At 50.8% G+C, this 16628-nt stretch overlaps 2 protein-coding genes across 6 annotated transcripts; one reads left to right on the forward strand and one right to left on the reverse strand.

Moving 5' to 3' along the window:
* Positions 1 to 167: 167 nt before the first annotated feature.
* On the reverse strand, positions 168 to 7169 carry LOC122378983 (isopentenyl-diphosphate Delta-isomerase 1-like). 3 transcript variants are annotated; one of them, XM_043360753.1, is made up of 4 exons: positions 6675 to 7169; positions 3017 to 3258; positions 2638 to 2781; positions 168 to 2420 (listed from the first exon to the last, which is right to left on the reverse strand). In XM_043360753.1, the coding sequence occupies exons 1-4, from the start codon at positions 6763 to 6765 to the stop codon at positions 2100 to 2102; spliced, it is 798 nt and encodes a 265-aa protein (XP_043216688.1). In that variant the 5' UTR covers positions 6766 to 7169; the 3' UTR covers positions 168 to 2099. The 3 variants fall into 3 exon arrangements, with proteins under 3 accessions (XP_043216688.1, XP_043216690.1, XP_043216691.1); XM_043360755.1 differs by having other exon boundaries at positions 7001 to 7034; XM_043360756.1 differs by lacking the exon at positions 6675 to 7169 and adding an exon at positions 6564 to 6625.
* On the forward strand, positions 6976 to 16609 carry LOC122378982 (ATP-binding cassette sub-family D member 2-like). 3 transcript variants are annotated; one of them, XM_043360752.1, is made up of 10 exons: positions 6976 to 6988; positions 9947 to 10739; positions 10963 to 11135; positions 11675 to 11849; positions 12240 to 12352; positions 12740 to 12899; positions 13124 to 13252; positions 13642 to 13756; positions 14751 to 15258; positions 15573 to 16609. In XM_043360752.1, the coding sequence occupies exons 2-10, from the start codon at positions 9983 to 9985 to the stop codon at positions 15693 to 15695; spliced, it is 2253 nt and encodes a 750-aa protein (XP_043216687.1). In that variant the 5' UTR covers positions 6976 to 6988; positions 9947 to 9982; the 3' UTR covers positions 15696 to 16609. The 3 variants fall into 3 exon arrangements, with proteins under 3 accessions (XP_043216687.1, XP_043216685.1, XP_043216686.1); XM_043360750.1 differs by lacking the exon at positions 6976 to 6988 and adding an exon at positions 7458 to 7580 and having other exon boundaries at positions 9944 to 10739; XM_043360751.1 differs by lacking the exon at positions 6976 to 6988 and adding an exon at positions 7460 to 7580.
* The last annotated feature ends 19 nt before the right edge of the window (positions 16610 to 16628 follow it).

The raw sequence follows: 16628 nt of genomic DNA on the forward strand, positions 1-16628 counted from the left end.
TAGTAAGTTTGTGACGGATCTGGGCTACTCCTTCCGTGCCAATAATTCGCTCTCTGCGAACGTTTGGGTTTTGTGTGCTGTGCTGTACCTAGATGAATCAATCCCGTTCGTGTATTACTGATATCACTTCTCTGGAGTGTGTCCAAAGCACTAGGCAAACACCTGAGTAGAAAGGATGACTTACAGTATATTTGTTCGATAGTTCAAATAATTAACAGCAGCAAAGAAAAACAAACTTGTAGCAAAGCTTCATGTACAAAATACACAAATAGACATCGTGAGCGAAGACGCGAGGAACGTAGTCTGATAAGAAGTCAATGCTGTGACTCCTTGTGGCTCGCCTGGCGCCGCACACTCGGCCGCGACACGCCACGGCCGCGACTCGCAGACACCGGGCTCACTCTCCGCCAGGGAGCCGACCCGGCTCACTTCCACCGGAGACCGCCCGGTTCGCGGACGACTAACGGTGAGCAAAGCGACACACCCGAGCGAATATCGCGTACAAGCCGCACCGCAGGACGGTGCAACGTAATACTGGGCAGACCAGACTCACAAGCAGGCAATGAAGCATTGGTGACGTTACTGACAGAAGCACACAACTGAATACTGAGAACACGTCTTTGAAAACTAAGACAGCAGAAGGATTTGGATTGGGATTAATTCGGGTGTTTTCGCGTTAGTATCTCTTGGAATGTCGGTAGATGGCCGTTTAGCTGAGCTGGACTCCAGTCCGCGCCTTCGCGGTACAGCGATTCCCTACTCATCAGCCGGCACGACTGCTCCGCCAAGCTCCGTAATAGGTTGAGCCATCACAGGTAGCCGGCATGGCTCGGTCGCCGACATTTTGATTAATTGCTTGCTTTCTGCAATACGATTCGGTAGACTATGCGACAAACGACAGAAACGGTCGAGGAGAAATGTTGAATACTGTGACTGGACTGAAACAACGAATATACGTGTACTTTGAATGGGTCTCAGACCATGCCGGACAGAGCGGAAGCGATGTCCCGATAGGCGACCGGACGTTCCGGCGCGGGAGAGGGGGAGGGGTAGCCGCGGGCCGGACGGCAGAGCTAGGGAGGATTCGGGGTGTCGGTACACGGCGGGGCGGCCCTAAATGAGCATTAATTCATCTATGGGCACAGCAACGACTTCAGACGGCATCGCTAGCCCACGTCAGTGGTCTAATTCGTGCGAAACTAGAAGGCAACGACATGACATTCAGCAACCAGCACACATTTCGCAAGCAGATCAGCCGTTGGCACACCTGCTTACTCAACCAGCGGTGGAAGAAAAAGTCAAACAATGGTTAAATGAATGTGTGATGTTTACGCCCTTATCTGCGCAAAAAGAAATATCAATGAAAAGTCGCCATCAGCCCCTCCTATTAAATCTAAATATACAAATGTCAACAGACAACATTTCATAAAACGCTATTTGCCGTACGATTGCATCTGCCCATCGTTTTTCTGCTACGATTTAACTACGGTATAAATTACTACGTTACTAGGCTGAACGATGAATTCGTGCGGCCGTGAGCGGTCAGTCACGGAGCCGGAGCCCTGTGGTGTGGGCGACTCACTATCCAAATATAACCCGGTACTGACGGAGGCCCGAGCCAAGATGACAGGACGGACGGCGGGGACCGACAGGGGCGGTGTGGGAGCGGGGGAGGGGTACGGCGGCGCGTCCCCACGCTTGGGATTGTGCATGCTGGCAAACTTTTCACAGGAAATTTGAAACTTTTTATCGTACATGGCATTACATATGACATAAACGTAACGACCATCCTTTCGCTTCAAAGTGCACTTGTTTGGAAAAAATGTGGGCATTGGAAGAGTCGAGGGCGAAGCAGATCCACCGCTGTGGAGAGTAAAGCGTGCCTGTGCCCCGCCACGGACTTGAAGTAACATGAGGTTCACCTACTGATGGGACCACGCGGCGCCGATTCATAACGGTATGGTGATACCCGACAGCGGGCGGGTCTCCCACAAGCCATCGTGTACCCGCTGTCCCGGCCTACCTACATCCGTCCCGGACCGCCCGCGGCTCGTCAGCGCCGGCCGCAGCCTGGGGGCGCCGGCCGGCCGACAGCCCGCTCACAGCCGGTGGATGGTCTGGTGGTCCTCGAACTGCGCCAGGCTGTCCAGGTTCTCCCACCAGCGCATCAGCCACGTGTCGCTGATGAGCTGGAACCAGGGCGTGGGCAGCACGCCGTCCGCCCGCAGACCCGACAGGAAGCCGGTCAGCTCGTGGCGCGCCACGTAGTCGACCGCCTTCACCTCGTTGGGGTTGGGCGCCAGGTCGACGTCGGCGCGCACCACCAGGATGTAGTCCATCTCGTGCTCGCCCCAGACGCCGCCGTCCGAGGCCGCCTTGTAGTGCATCCGCGTCAGGTAGTGGAAGGCAGAGGTCGGCACCTGTCGGAGAGCAGTAGCGTCACCATCCGACCCACGGGAGTAACGCAAACAAATGCACAGGAAACAACTACTTAATTTACCGTTGCCTGCACTATGCACACAACACTTTAGTCAGGTTGCAAGAGAACTGCTCTGATGAATACCGGCAGGAGGCAGAGACGTCGATTAGCGACCCTGGGCTGCAGACCGGGGATCTCAGCAGTCAGTATCCTCTGACCTGTTTGGGGTCGATGCCGAGTTCGATGGCGAGCCGGCGGCGCGCGGCCCGGATGACGCCCCTGCCGCCCTCGGCCTCAGTCTCGCCGGGCACGGCCAGCGGGTGGCTGCAGCATGTGTTGGTCACGTTGCCCGGGAATGTTATCTGGCGACAACGGACACACGTCGGTTGGCGGGTACTGACACACAAAGTTACGCAACTGGAGAACGATGGTAAAACGCTACCACACAGGGCGAGGGTGGTCCTAGTCGGATGCATCACTTGCGATTGAAATTATACGCTTAATCACATCATACGCCGTTGTTTCATAAATGTGAGCCCACATAAACCACACACAGACCAGGACCAGGAGTGACGGTGATCGGAGAGCACCGCGTACCTTGACGTCGGAGCGCCGCTGCAGCAGCAGCCGGTCGCGCGAGTCGAACAGGAACACGCTGAAGGCGCGGTGGAGCGGGCACGAGCCGTCGCTCCACTGGTGGCAGCGCCGCTTGGTGGCGGCGCCCACCTGGCGGTCGTTCTCGTCCACCAGCAGACACATCTCGTCCAGCAGCAGCTCCTGCTGGCGGTCCAGCGTCGCCGGCACGCTGTGCAGTGACGAGGCCGCCCGTCTCGCCTCACCTGCAAACACGCAGTGTCAGACCCTCCACAGCAAAACGGGAGCAAACCTTAACCCGGCCGGGCCCGGGGGGTAATCCCAACCACCGCAGCCCGGGGGGCGTTTTTCGCCCCCCCCCCTGTCTAACTCCGTAAATAAGGGAGCTACGGAAACAAAAGCGATACCAACCGAAAGGTCCTTACGAGACGATTCTAATGCACCTAAAATTTTTGACCTCAGGTCAGTTTTCAAGGTCAGAGGTCAAGGTCAAAGGCAAAAGCCGCCACATGTGTAGTGATCTCAAAGTAAGCCTTCTAGAGGACGGCAGGCTGCATCAAACCGGCGAAATTGGCTGTCAAACGAAAGAAGAGAATCTGAGGATTCTGAAAATGTGCTCAAAGTGAAAGGTCAAGGTCAAGGTCACGCTCAAAATTGACCTCAAACTTGGCACTTTTTCGCATATATTGCGTGCTAACTTCCAAGATGTTTTGAGGCTTATCAGTTCCCTATTTGTGGTTCATCTTACGATACAAGGCTGCTCAAAGGTCAAGGTCACAGAAGAGTATCCCTGCTAGAGGCTATTTCACTGATTCAAGTTATTAATAATAAATAAGACAATTTTGCAATCCAGAAGCTCTAAATGAAGGCTTAGAGGAAAATAGATGCCAGATTCGTGATCAGCGGGTACAAATCCATCATAAACGACCTTTCATGTGTCAAGGTCAACCAGAGGTCATTCGAGGTCACATGAGGTCAACATAAAATTTGACCTTTTCCGAACAAAATATATATCATTCGACGCGGCTTGACAAGACGAATGCGATGGTACCACTGCCGTAGCTCTAGGACCATTTTTGTCGAAGTTATTTGCGAAAAACTAAAACCACATTTTGGGGTCGTTGACCTGACCTCTGACCTCAGGTCACCAAAACTATTTTTGTATTTTTCTCTAGGTCAAACGCTACACAACCGTGCTCGTAATTTGTCTTTATCTCTAAAACTCTATTTTTAGCAGCTATTTGAAGTTTGCGTCTGTGACGCCGAAGTTTGCCGTGCAGGGGTCTAGAAAAATGGACCTTGTGACGTCATCAAGGGGGCTAGGTCCAAATTTTTTACTTCAGAAGATGTCAAATTGATGGGAAAAAAGGTACTGAAAGTTTCGCCTTCCTATCCCTAAGCGTTCGGGAGCTATCGCAAATATTCGCCAGGGGGGGGGGGCGAAAAACGCCCCCCCCCCCCGGGCCCGCGAGGGTTAACATCTGTGACCAGGAGTCAGGTAAAGTTCATTACTTCACCAGCAATGGAAGGAAAGCACAAATGCCTTCTGATCTCAATTAAGGTGTCAAAAGAGCAAAAGCTGTCTGTTCCCATCAAAGGTGTCAACTCCAAATGACAATATATTTTAATAGCAACATCTATAGTCTATACCGTGCATTGAACAGAGAAGAGAGAACAGAGCCTTTGTCAGTAGGTATGTAAATTATGATGAATGCATGCTAGTAAGCTAGAGAGTTTAAAATCCTCGATTATTTTCATCTTATCAACAAAGATCAACCAATCACAGCATAAAATTTCAATCAGCAACCAAGTGAAATTTAACATTGTGTCTTTACAGAGTTTTGATCATGTTCAAATGAAAATAAGATAATTACCAGTGAGTGCAACACAAGTCTCAGGTAGATTAGGTAGCAGAAAATTGTCTGACTGCCATCAGGCATGCTTTCAGAGGCTAGTAACAGCCTAGCAGCCACACAATCCATTGACTTGCTACCTTTTTCAAATGGATACTTTGTTCCTTCTACTAGCTATAGACCATTTCTGATGCATGCAGGCGCAGGCAGCCTGCAATACATGTGTCATGTGCAAAATAAGTAACTATCAATTTTGTTCTCAACAAATAAGTGGGCCATCACTGGGCCAAGTGCCTTGAAACATTGATATTACACCATGTGAGGTACCCAAAAAACAACCCATTAATCAGGATTGGGGTGCTGCAGGGGTTGCTTCCAGATCTTGAGAATGGCTTGGATGAATAAGCTCAAAATTGAGACACTATTTGCAAAGCATTAGTAGGATGACCACTAAAGTCAGTTGCAAGAACAACATATTGCAGGTAGGAGCAATGACCATGTTGATACAACCAATGGTTGATGCATCCAACTTAGTGCAAAAATTTCACCCCATTGGCCTGCACCGTTTCCATGCAATACCTAGCCTGCCAAAGGGAACAGACTCGTTACATACATACACACATATCAACTCAGATGTTTTGACTTTTATAATATAAAAAACAAAACTTACCCAGCGTTTGATGTCTCTTTGACAACAAAGATTCTACGTCATCCAGTCAATCACGTTTCATAACCGCAGCTGACTGAACGGGATTGGCCGGATGGCGTAGAATCTTCGTCGTCCGAGAGACATCAAACGCGGGGCTGATTTCTTATGTGTAAAACCTTGCTGGTTAATTGCCCGGTAAATATTTACTTTAGGTCCGCAATATTATTTTAACAAGAAAAAATGCACATTCTTACGCTATTTTATGTCCTGAATTCAGATATGATGCTTAAATGCATCAAAAATGTAAAATAAGATACCACTAAAACCCCAGCACATTACACCGCGCACTGTTACACAATACACACTGAAGAAAGCTTCCGCGACAAAAACGAAACATACAACACTGCCCTATAAAAGAAAAAATGATGCGCATATTCATTAGTTTTCGACGTTATGAAAATGACGTCATAATACCAAAGCACAAGAAAAACGGTGAATAAAAAAGAGAAAATGTTTAGCAAAGGTAATAGAGCATGAGAAAATGATCAGAACATAACCAAACCTTACCTAACCTGACCTACTGATGTTTGCCTACTGGGGGAAAAGGAAAAAGTGGCTTGCATGAATAGATTGCAAGCAATGGTAAGTCAAATATTTTTAGGTTAAGTGGTTATGCATCAGGCTTCAGGCCTTCGGCCTGAAGCCAGATACACAACCACTTAACCTAAAAATATTTGACTTACCATTGCCTGTAATCTCTCCTAAGGCATTGCCTTCGGCACTGCACCGCTCCGCCACGATTATTTTGACGTCACTTTCCTTACAATTTATTATCATCCGTAATTTCGCCTAACCTTGGTTGGACCATTTGTAGCGGGTGCGCCGCGCAGACGGTCTTTTGACACGTGCAGTGGTCGGAGGTGGGGCCGTTGGTGGTGATGCTGGTGATACTAGTGTACTGGTGCTTTTAAATTGGTTTCTAGAAGGAATAAGTATCAGAAATGAAATCAGGAGGTCTTAGAGTATCGTGTGAATGACTTTTATTTACCCCTCTGTTTTGCGGACCTAAAGTAAATAAATACCAATTGCCCCCCCCCCCCAAAAAAGCGCCGTACTGGTTAGAAACCATTCACGTTCACGAGATCAAACCAAAACGTACCGATTGGCGTTGACATAGACATTTGTCGAGACGCAAGAATCCCTGATGTCGTGCGAAACGCTCTTAAAAGTGAGGCTATCATACTTTCCATAAATATGATAAAATTGCCAACTTATTCGCAGTTACTCAATATAAACCCCTCACCCACAACAACCGACACATCGAATGTTGTTGACGTGACACTTGTGAGCATAACCAGCATAACCTTGTCGCATCACAAAGGATGTTTTGTGTTTCATTGGTTTTGTATAAATTGTTTTTAATGACATCACAGAAACGGTAAATATATTTTCTCTTATGGCAAAATTGTAGATGTAACGAAATATTTAGGGCAAACGAAGCCATATTTTCTTATTTTAACAATATTTTTGACATGAAGGCAAATTTCAAAGGCAGTTTCAAGACTATAAAACCAAAATGAAGCTAATATTCGTTAGTTAGGTGTATGACGACATAGGAATTTTAAGAAGTCAAGTGAATCAATATTTGTTTGACAGAAACGGCGCAGTTGTTTCAAACAGCTACAAATGGTAGATACAACCCAAATTCAAAGTGGTATTTTATGGTGACGTCATTGCTTCTCATTTGCACCATAGTAAGTTGGTCCGGTTGCAAATCCTGTTCACATTAAGCATTTTTTAACAAGAATTTTGTAATGAATTATGCAAATTGTGCAAATCTGCTTGTTTTGAGACTTAGAAATGGGCAAAAAGCGCGTTCTATTTAATGAGATTAAAATTTATGATGTCATTTGACTGGCCCCCATCATGCCCGATTATTTTCAGATGACTCCAATTTATCTAACAAAACACAGCAATTTTGACCAAATCTTGAAACCACAGTGTATAGCTTGAAACACAACCACACAACACCAAAGACGAGGGACGAGGTCACGAGAAAGAGGAGGTAGGTTCGCAATCTATATATGACCTATATATGGCCTTGTTCACAATTCTCTGTAATCCAATTCAGACCTTTATTTAGGCCTTACGAGCGGCCTTACAAGCCTCCGATTTTTCTTCTTTTTTATCAGAAAGTGAAAACTGGTGATACATAGCATTCCATTTGTTCCCGACTGGAAAAAATGCACGCTTTCGTCGAGAACTCGAGCGTAGTTGGGCGTTTGCGCCGAAAATTTTCGGCGTACTTCGGCGTAAATCGACGGCTTGCGCCGAAATTTTCGGCGTACTTCGGCGTAAATCGCGAAAAAAAAAACGTCCGGGGGTGGCACCAAACCCCCCCCCCCTTGGCCGGCGAGGGTTAAATGTCTTCGGGAGTTAAACATCTTAAATATCACTTATCTTGTCTCGTGTTCGTCTCAGGGTATTTAAGTCATGTTCAGTGAACCTGATTGCGACTCTCCCACGGCGGGAACAGTTCATCGATCCAGAGTGAGGTTATGGATTGTCGGATCCCCTAGTTCAGATAACGTATGCTATCGTGTGCGTATTGACCGTTGTGATTCCTGTATTTCCATTTTCCGGCGTGTGGTTTGTGAGCGGACGCTGGCAATCGGTCCCGCGTGGCCTGGTATCTGCCCGATCCCACTTCGGCCGTGCTTGCACCACGCCTGTTGAAGGCCCCGTCAGGCGTCAGTCACCGGCTGGGCACTACTGCTGATCAGAGCCGGGCAACAAAATAAAGGTTACGTTATGGAACATGCCAGTGAGTTTGTGAGTCAGGAGATTTTGTGATAGCGAACCCTGGTGCTCGGTCCCGCATGGCCTGCTGATGTCTTTTGTCTGCCCGATCCCGTCGACCGTGCCAACAACCGTCTGTAGACAGTAGTCACTGGATGGAAGACAGTCACACACACACGCCAGCCCCCCCCCCTCGACGAAAAGTGCGTGGCTACAGCCTGCAGCCATCAGTAAGCCTTGAAAATTTTCGGCGCATGAAGCATGGCTTGGTAAAATAATTTCGGCGCATAAACCCTTGCGCCGAAATTTCGGCGCATCACCTCCGCCGAGAACTTCAGCGTAGTGGAGGCATTTTTTCCAGTGGGGCATTTGTTCACTGGCCATCTCTGTCCCCACCACCAGAGTGCGAAGCAAGGCAACAGCCAACTGCAACAGTGACAGGGAACAAGATGCACCAGCTAGGTTGACTATTCTGCGCCAACTAGGCTAGAAATGTGGGTAAAAGTATACATTAAGTCCGAGTGCCTGTTAAAAGATAAAGTTTTTATATTCTAACATTATTTGACATCCTGAATTCTAAAATAATACTTATATGTCCTGGAAATAAAAGAAAAAACAATCAAACCTGACCTAACCTTACCTATTTACCTACAACCTACAAACCTACAACCTAACCTAACCTAACCTACAAACCTTCCAACCTAAAACCTAAAACCTACAAACCTACAACCTATCCTAACCTAAAACCTAAATTTTTTGCTGTTACATATTTGTATCAACAGCGTCACAATTGTCCACTCGGACCTAATATATACTTATACCGAAATGTGCACTAGCCCATAACAAAAAAGACCAAGTACTTTTATTACGTTATTTATAAATCTGCAATTGTAACAAGATCAAACTACAATAAAAATATTTTCTCCCAGGCTGACCCCATTGTGTCCCCAGTGCACCATTTTTTCTTGACAATCCTGCCCCAGCACAGCATTTCAGCACAGTGTCACTAAGGGCTCGCTGTTTCACTCCTCCATGGACCATGCATACAGTCACAGCTGCCACATCTGGCATCATGATGAATTTGCACCACACAGTGAGGCAGTGACCAGCTCACTGACAGAGAGCTGCTGCAGGAACAAAATCTGATAATAATTAAGACTACCATACTTTTTAGTCTGGATCTCTGACAATGTGTCTTATAGGCGTCATTCACCTTAGGCAGCTCAGTGCCAGTGCCCAGCACTTAAGTTCTGCATTGGCATGCCACTTTTAAGTGTAAATAAGCTGTAAGGTGCACACTATTTTGCTGAAAATCTGTATTGACTGAGCATCAGGTTCCAACAATTCATCACCACTGTTTACCTTACCTTTTTTACTGTTTGCTATTCTCAGCAGCCTAGAAATACACAAATGAAGATTGAAAGCATAAAACAGGTATTTGTGGATCCATGTGTTTATCAACATGCACCCCTCTCAATAAAAACAGGCTATGTATTTTCTATATTCAAAAATCCAAGTTATAACTGAGCGATTTGATGCACAGCACCAATTAAATAGCAGTTTAACATGCTATTAGGTGAGCCATTGACTCAGAAACTGACTAAAGTCTGTGGAATGACCTCCTTTCAGCAGCACTGCCAACGGCAGTGTCAACAGTAGCACAGCAATATGCCATCCGTTTCGTCCAAGCTGCTGGCGCCGCTGTCGCGCCGTACCGGCCTGCAGGAGGCCAGTCTGGCGCGGATGGCGGCCGTGCTGGTGTTCAGCCTCTACCTGTACCGGGTGGGCCGGCGCCCGCTCGGCCGCCTGCTGGCCACGCTGATGGCGCGGCGGCAGCGCACCGTCTCCGAGGGCGGCGGCAGGCGCCGGAGGCAGCCGCACCGCGCCGCCGCCGCCGTCAACAAAGAGTTCGCCGTCGAGCTGCTGCGGCTGCTGCGCATCATGGTTCCGGGCGTGCTGAGCCGCGAGAGCGCCCTGCTGGGGCTGCACACGTGCACGCTGGTGGCGCGCACCTTCCTCTCCGTCTACGTGGCCACCCTCGAGGGACGCATGATCAAGTACATCGTGCGCAAGGACATCATCAACTTCACACGCATGATCCTGCGCTGGCTGTGCGTGGCGCTGCCAGCCACCTACACCAACTCGATGATCCGCTACCTGGAGAGCAAACTGGCGCTGGCGTTCCGCACCCAGCTGGTGCGATACGCCTACGAGCGCTACTTCGCCAACCAGACCTACTACCGGGTGTCCAACCTGGACGGCCGGCTGGAGAACGCCGACCACTGCCTGACCGACGACGTGACCACCTTCACCAGCTCGGTGGCGCACCTGTACTCGCACCTGACCAAGCCGCTGCTGGACATCGTCATCATTGTCATGGCGCTGGGGAAGCTGGCCAAGAGCCGCGGCGGCGCCAACGTGCCCGGTGAGTGACTGTGGGAGACTCTGATCAGTCAGTTGAGTGACCTCCGTGAGCTTAGTAATGGATTGAGTAAAGTAAGGCAGCTCGTTAGAATAATGCCTCGTCGTCTGTGCTGATTTTGCTGATAATTATGACATCGCATTTCACTTGTCCTGCTGGAAGGAGTGACTCGCTCATAACGTCTTTTTATGACGCTGTTGTCATATCTGCTGTCCCCGTGTCCCAGGGATGCTGCTGGCCGGTCTGGTGATCGGCCTCACCGGTCAGGTCCTGCGCCTTCTCTCGCCGCCGTTCGGCAAACTGGTGGCCGAGGAGGCCAACCGCAAGGGCTACCTGCGCTACATTCACTCCCGTGTCATTGCCAACGCCGAGGAGATCGCCTTCTACGGCGGCCACCAGGTGGGTGTCCGGCCGGCCGGCTATCTGGGCCCTCGAGGCCGACCGGCGAGGGGCGTCCGCCGTATCGCCCCCAAGGCCGCCGGCTGGGAGTAGGGAGATGTGGGTCACGCACCGGTAATGGGGAGGGGAGGGGGGGGGAGGCGACACGTGCTTCCGTAAGAACTGTTGGGTGTTGGTGCCTGGTGGGACATACACCGGCGCTGTTAACCGTCATTGAATGGAATAGGTACCCGCGTTAAGTCGGTGTGAGCTACTGTAATAATTGTATGATAACAAGTAGCATATGTAATAGGTAAATGGTTGTACGATATGGCGGATAGCGTTTAAAAGTGCATTGTTCATATGTTAACGTCGATGTTTTTTTAATCACGTGCAATCTTATGGTCCAAATTCGGATGCGTAGTACCAACACTTTCCGACGAATATCTCACAGTGAATAAGCTCATTTCTTCGGTTGAAAACTGGAAGTAGGGATACTATCTTCTAGGCTGAATGTTCTAACCACCGTTTGCCACTCCGTTCCTGCCGTCGCTCGTCAGGTGGAGATGGGTATTCTGGAGACGGCCTACCGGTCTCTGATGCGCCAGATGAACACCATCTTCCGCAACAAGCTGTGGTACGTGATGGTGGAGCAGTTCCTGATGAAGTACGTGTGGTCCGGCTGCGGCATGGTCATCATCTCGCTGCCGCTGCTGCTCGGAAACAAGCGCACAGGTAGGCGCACGGAGACCCCGACCCCCTTAACGTCACCGCATTGATAAGGGGATTAGGAATAAGGGATTTTTTATTTGTCCTTACTCGGTGGCTGCATTCCGTTCTCTCCACTTGCTTGCCTAGTTTTGTGTTGTTCATCACAGTGTTCCGCGCGAGTTGCCAGTTGTGACTGACACTCCGAAGTACTGCAGAGCGTCTGAAGTGTACAGGGTGTCCTGAGTATCTACAGCCGTGATCCGTCTGACTATTCTAGTACTGCGGCCTTTGGAGTGTCTGGCTGTCCGTGCTCTGATTATGCCAGCCCAGCCGTGAGCCGTACGATAGTCCGTGCCATGTTTAAATTAGTTACCCCATCTGGTAAAGTGTCTGACTGTCCATGCTACTCCCCAGACGAGATGGAGTCAGATGGTGGAGTCGGCGAGCGCACTCAGTACGTGTCCACGGCCAAAAACATGCTGCAGTCGGGCGCCGACGCCGTCGAACGGCTCATGACCTCCTACAAGGTACGGAACTATGAAAAGCTGGGCAGAACGGAGTAGCTGGACAGAACTGTTTTAGATAAGCTGCGTCAGGATCGACACAAAATACCAGTGCCGTATGTATGCGACCAACAGTGAAAGATATGCCATTGTGAGGCTCCAAGTGTTCAAAAGAAAAAAAATCACCAATGCACTTTGGCTCGCCATTTTGCTTTAGCATGCCTTCGCCCCTTAATGTCCTGAGGAGAAAGTTAACCCTTGATGTCCCATGTCGCCCTCAGTAGAGCTGGTCGGGCTTTTGTACCGGGTGTTCTCCCATTTAACTCTGGCCGCCCCGGGCCTCCCTCAGGAGGTGTTGAGCTGCCGGCGCACTCCAGTTTGACCCCTCTCCGCCCCTTATGCCGCCCGCAGGAGGTGGTCGAGCTGGCCGGCTACACGTCCCGCGTGGGCTCCATGCTGACCGTGTTTGACGAGGTGGGACGCGGCCAGTACCAGCGCGCGCTGGCCGCAGAGCCCACCGACCGGCAGCTGCGGGCCATACCCATGAAGGACGGCATGCCGCTCATACAGGGTCAGTGCTCTGTCAGAGCCCAGAGGTGGGTCAGATGTGCAGGGACGGGGTCAGTGACTTTGGTGTGACTTTGAAACGGGGTAGTGCTTGGAGCGTAGGTAGTGTGGCTATCATGGACCTAATAATAGCCATCATGATCCGGTACCTCTGTACACGAAGAAAGCTTTTGACTACTTAGATCAGACCCCGGCACTGACATCCGACCCCCTCCCCACCACCGTCAGGCCGTGTCCGGGAGTCGGGCGAGGGCACCATCATCTTGCGTGACGTGCCGATCGTGACGCCCAACTGTGATGTGGTGGTGCCGTCACTGACGGTCACCATCACCCGCGACACGCACCTCCTCATCAGTGGTGAGTGCCCAGACCGATGGACGATCGCAGGCGATGATATACTTCAGATCAGGGCTATGCTCGTTTACATGCATCTGCTTTGCTAGTTTCTATTTTTATTTGTCATGATATTGGTGTTCTAATCGTTCATGATCAGGCTCGCTGAGCTACCAATTTAATGAATCGATCAGTGGTGTGTGCTCGATATACTCCCCCCTCCCCATGATGTCCCCCATCGTATGACGTGAGCTTGTGAAAAGCCACTCCATTGTGTGGATCTGGCTCGAATATATCTGTATCTGTATCTGTATCTGTATCTGAGTCTGCAAATAGGTCGAGACTTGATAATGTTATGTGATCTTCACTCAAGTATCCAGCTTACCAATGCGCCTTTCGCCGCCGGTTGGCAGGTCCTAACGGCTGCGGCAAGAGCAGCCTGTTCCGGATACTAAGCGGACTGTGGCCCGTGTACCGCGGTGAGCTACAGAAACCCACCACTGAGAACATGTTCTACATCCCACAGCGGTGAGTGGCGAGCCGAGTGGGTCGTCAGCTGTTGTCCCAGTCACCAGAGGTACCGAGCTCCTCCGGTGAATATTCTACCTCTGTCACCTTCTCTGGTCTCCAGCTGTCCTCCTCCGTTGTTCAATTTAACTCAGTCGGGCGCAATAATACTGCTGAAGAAGCGATTCAACAGCGATGCTGTGACCCGATCAAATACCGCTGGGTAATATGTGGTAGCATTGGCTCGAATATCCCACACTTCACTGAGCGGTGGACTTAAAGTCCGCGGACGCCTCTCATCGGGCGGGATTTCCACAATCGTATCGTCTCATGCTATCTCTCAAACACCGATCGCGCGTGTATCGGCTCATGAGCGTCCCCGGTGGCCCCGGCGGCCGACCTCTCGATACCTAAGGTGCGGACGTACCAAGCCGCGAGCCCCAGTCGCGCTCATGAGCCGTCTCGGCTGAGAGCGCCTCTGATTGGGGCGGTAGACTGTCGCGGCGTGGCGTGCCCGAGATAGCTACGATCTCTCGGCAGCTGATACAGAGCTGTTACCGTGGCGTTGTTATTCTGATAGCAGCGTTACGTAATGACATACAGTTACTGCTCATGGTTATATTAGGGCTGGACACAAAGTATGACAAGCAAGGCAATGCATATGTTGCAGAGCAGTGATATGACACAGTGCAGGGTTTTCGCTTGCAATAGTATTATACAGGTTCATGAAATGCCCCCATTCATTTCCTGCGTTTTTTTGCGAAGTTTCTGTGACCTTCCAGGTTTGGATGTCTGTTTTCCATTCCAATGCTGAAGGTACTGTGTTATTCGGAAAAGATAGGAACTGCATAATAGCATGGTGAGTGCGTTCGTCGTCTCTATTCCTTACTCCGATTCGTTCGTTGTCCCTAATGCGTACTCAAATTCGTTTGTCGTCTCTAATACGACAGTATCATCATTGACCAACCCGCGCTCTCGACTGATCCCTGCTGACCCTTGCCCTTCCTCCCGGCAGGCCGTACATGTCGATCGGCTCTCTGCGGGACCAGGTCATCTACCCGGACAGTGTGGAGGTGATGCGACACCGGGGCTTCTCGGACTCGGACCTGGCCGATATTCTGTCGGTGGTGCACCTCGGCTACCTGGTGGAGCGCGAGGGCGGCTGGGACGCGCTCGGCGACTGGAAGGACATCCTCTCGGGCGGCGAGAAGCAGCGCATGGGCATGGCGCGCCTGTTCTACCACCGGCCGCAGTACGCGCTGCTGGACGAGTCGACCAGCGCCGTCAGCATGGACGTCGAGGGCAAGATGTTCCAGGCGGCCAAGGACGCCGGCATCACGCTGCTGACCATCACGCACCGGCCGTCACTGTGGCAGTACCACACGCACCTGCTGCAGTTTGACGGCGAGGGCGGCTGGAAGTTCGAGGAGCTGAACACGGAGACGCGGCTGTCGCTGCAGGACGAGAAACAGTCGCTAGAGAAGCAGCTGAACGGCGTGCCCAAGATGCAGGAGCGGCTCCAGGTGAGGGCGGGGAAGGGAGCGGGGTCAGCCGCGGACGGGCGGGGAGGCCAGAGACCGCGGGATATTTTATTACCATGTTCGGTGTCGAGGTGGGGGCTACTTTGTGGTGCTTGAAAGGGGCGGAAAGGTTAGCTGATTATGCGTGAGGGAAGCGTGGCTGATGCTTGGGCTGTTTCATCGCTGTGTTGATATGTGAGGAATATAACATTTTCTTGCATTAGTGTTTTCTGTTGGATAAGAGCTGAGTAAATAAGAGTCATAAGCGGTGTGCCGTATGTATACCGTGGTTTGACGGATGGCCGGCCGTTCCCCAGGAGCTGTGCACACTGCTGGGCGAGGACTCGCCGGTGCTCGGCGCCGCCTCCACCGACTTCCTGTCGTCGGAGGGATCGGAGAGCCGGCTCAGGAAGGACTCGGACCGGTCCGGCTCGGAGTGATTGGACCGCCGACCGCCGACCGCCGCCGCTCCGGACACGCTCCGACTGCAGTGGCCAGTCCTCAGCCCTGCCCGCTCCGCCGCCCAGACCGGGCGGCCTCGCTCACACGCCGCCGTGCTCACAGTCTGGGGCGCCGGCGGACGATCCTATACTGCTGATACTCACCGGGTGAGCCGCGACTGCCGGTTCACAGGGCGGACCCGGCACGGGTCAGGATAGTGGATACCCGGGACTGACAGTACACGAGTGAAGACAGACAGTGCTCGGGGGAATATTTGTACAGATGACACATTGGTGCAATTGGAGCGGATGGGTCATCATTGTGACTCCGTCCGTGCCGTTCAGCTGCTGTATGTGGTTAACATCAGACAAGTGGACGGTGATTTTATCAGAGGGATTTTGATCAAAGTGCGACGACCGTCTATGGAATTGGGGACCAAGAAGTCTCTGTGTAGACTGAAGTAGCCCGGGAATCGATGTGGGTCCCGTCATTTATGAATGCGGGCCGGGGCATCCGCTGATTTTGATCTAGTCTGATGGACACGGGCTATTAGATGCCGAGTGTCAATGCCACGTGAGTGTGCCGATTTTATCATTCGCTCTCTAAGACCTTGTGCTGTGGACGGCGATGTTCGTAACCGTTATACAGCGTGTGGCTAGTTTAGGCGGCTTTATTACGGAACGAATGGCATTACATATTATCTTTCATTATGTATTGGTATCAGAGGCTATATATTTATCTTGAGAGTCGTCATGGGTCTTTCGTGTGTTGTATGATAGTTGTAGTCGTCCCGCTACGGCCAAGACAGGAGGAACTTAGCTAAAGGCCTCGGCCAGTAGAAATGAACGTTCGATAATCGATTGTTTTGCATGACTAAACTACAAGCCAATTGTAATATACGAACGGGAATCTTTTATGCGTGTGTAAATTCT

This window comes from Amphibalanus amphitrite, unplaced genomic scaffold (assembly GCF_019059575.1).
Source record: "Amphibalanus amphitrite isolate SeventyFive unplaced genomic scaffold, NRLGWU_Aamphi_draft 000069F_arrow, whole genome shotgun sequence".
NCBI classification, from domain to species: Eukaryota; Metazoa; Arthropoda; class Thecostraca; order Balanomorpha; family Balanidae; genus Amphibalanus; species Amphibalanus amphitrite.

What these genes read in the sequence shown, in the direction of transcription:
- LOC122378983 (XM_043360753.1), bottom strand. Translation starts at nt 6,765, where the DNA reads ATGGAAAGTATGATAGCCTCACTTTTAAGAGCGTTTCGCACGACATCA. An exon ending in GTCTATGTCAACGCCAATCG is followed by an intron (nt 3,259 to 6,674) that starts GTACGTTTTGGT and finishes GCGTGTTTGCAG; the next exon opens with GTGAGGCGAGACGGGCGGCC. An exon ending in AGCGGCGCTCCGACGTCAAG is followed by an intron (nt 2,782 to 3,016) that starts GTACGCGGTGCT and finishes CGTTGTCGCCAG; the next exon opens with ATAACATTCCCGGGCAACGT.
- LOC122378982 (XM_043360752.1), top strand. Translation starts at nt 9,983, where the DNA reads ATGCCATCCGTTTCGTCCAAGCTGCTGGCGCCGCTGTCGCGCCGTACC. An exon ending in CGGCGGCGCCAACGTGCCCG is followed by an intron (nt 10,740 to 10,962) that starts GTGAGTGACTGT and finishes CCCGTGTCCCAG; the next exon opens with GGATGCTGCTGGCCGGTCTG. An exon ending in CGGCATGCCGCTCATACAGG is followed by an intron (nt 12,900 to 13,123) that starts GTCAGTGCTCTG and finishes CACCACCGTCAG; the next exon opens with GCCGTGTCCGGGAGTCGGGC.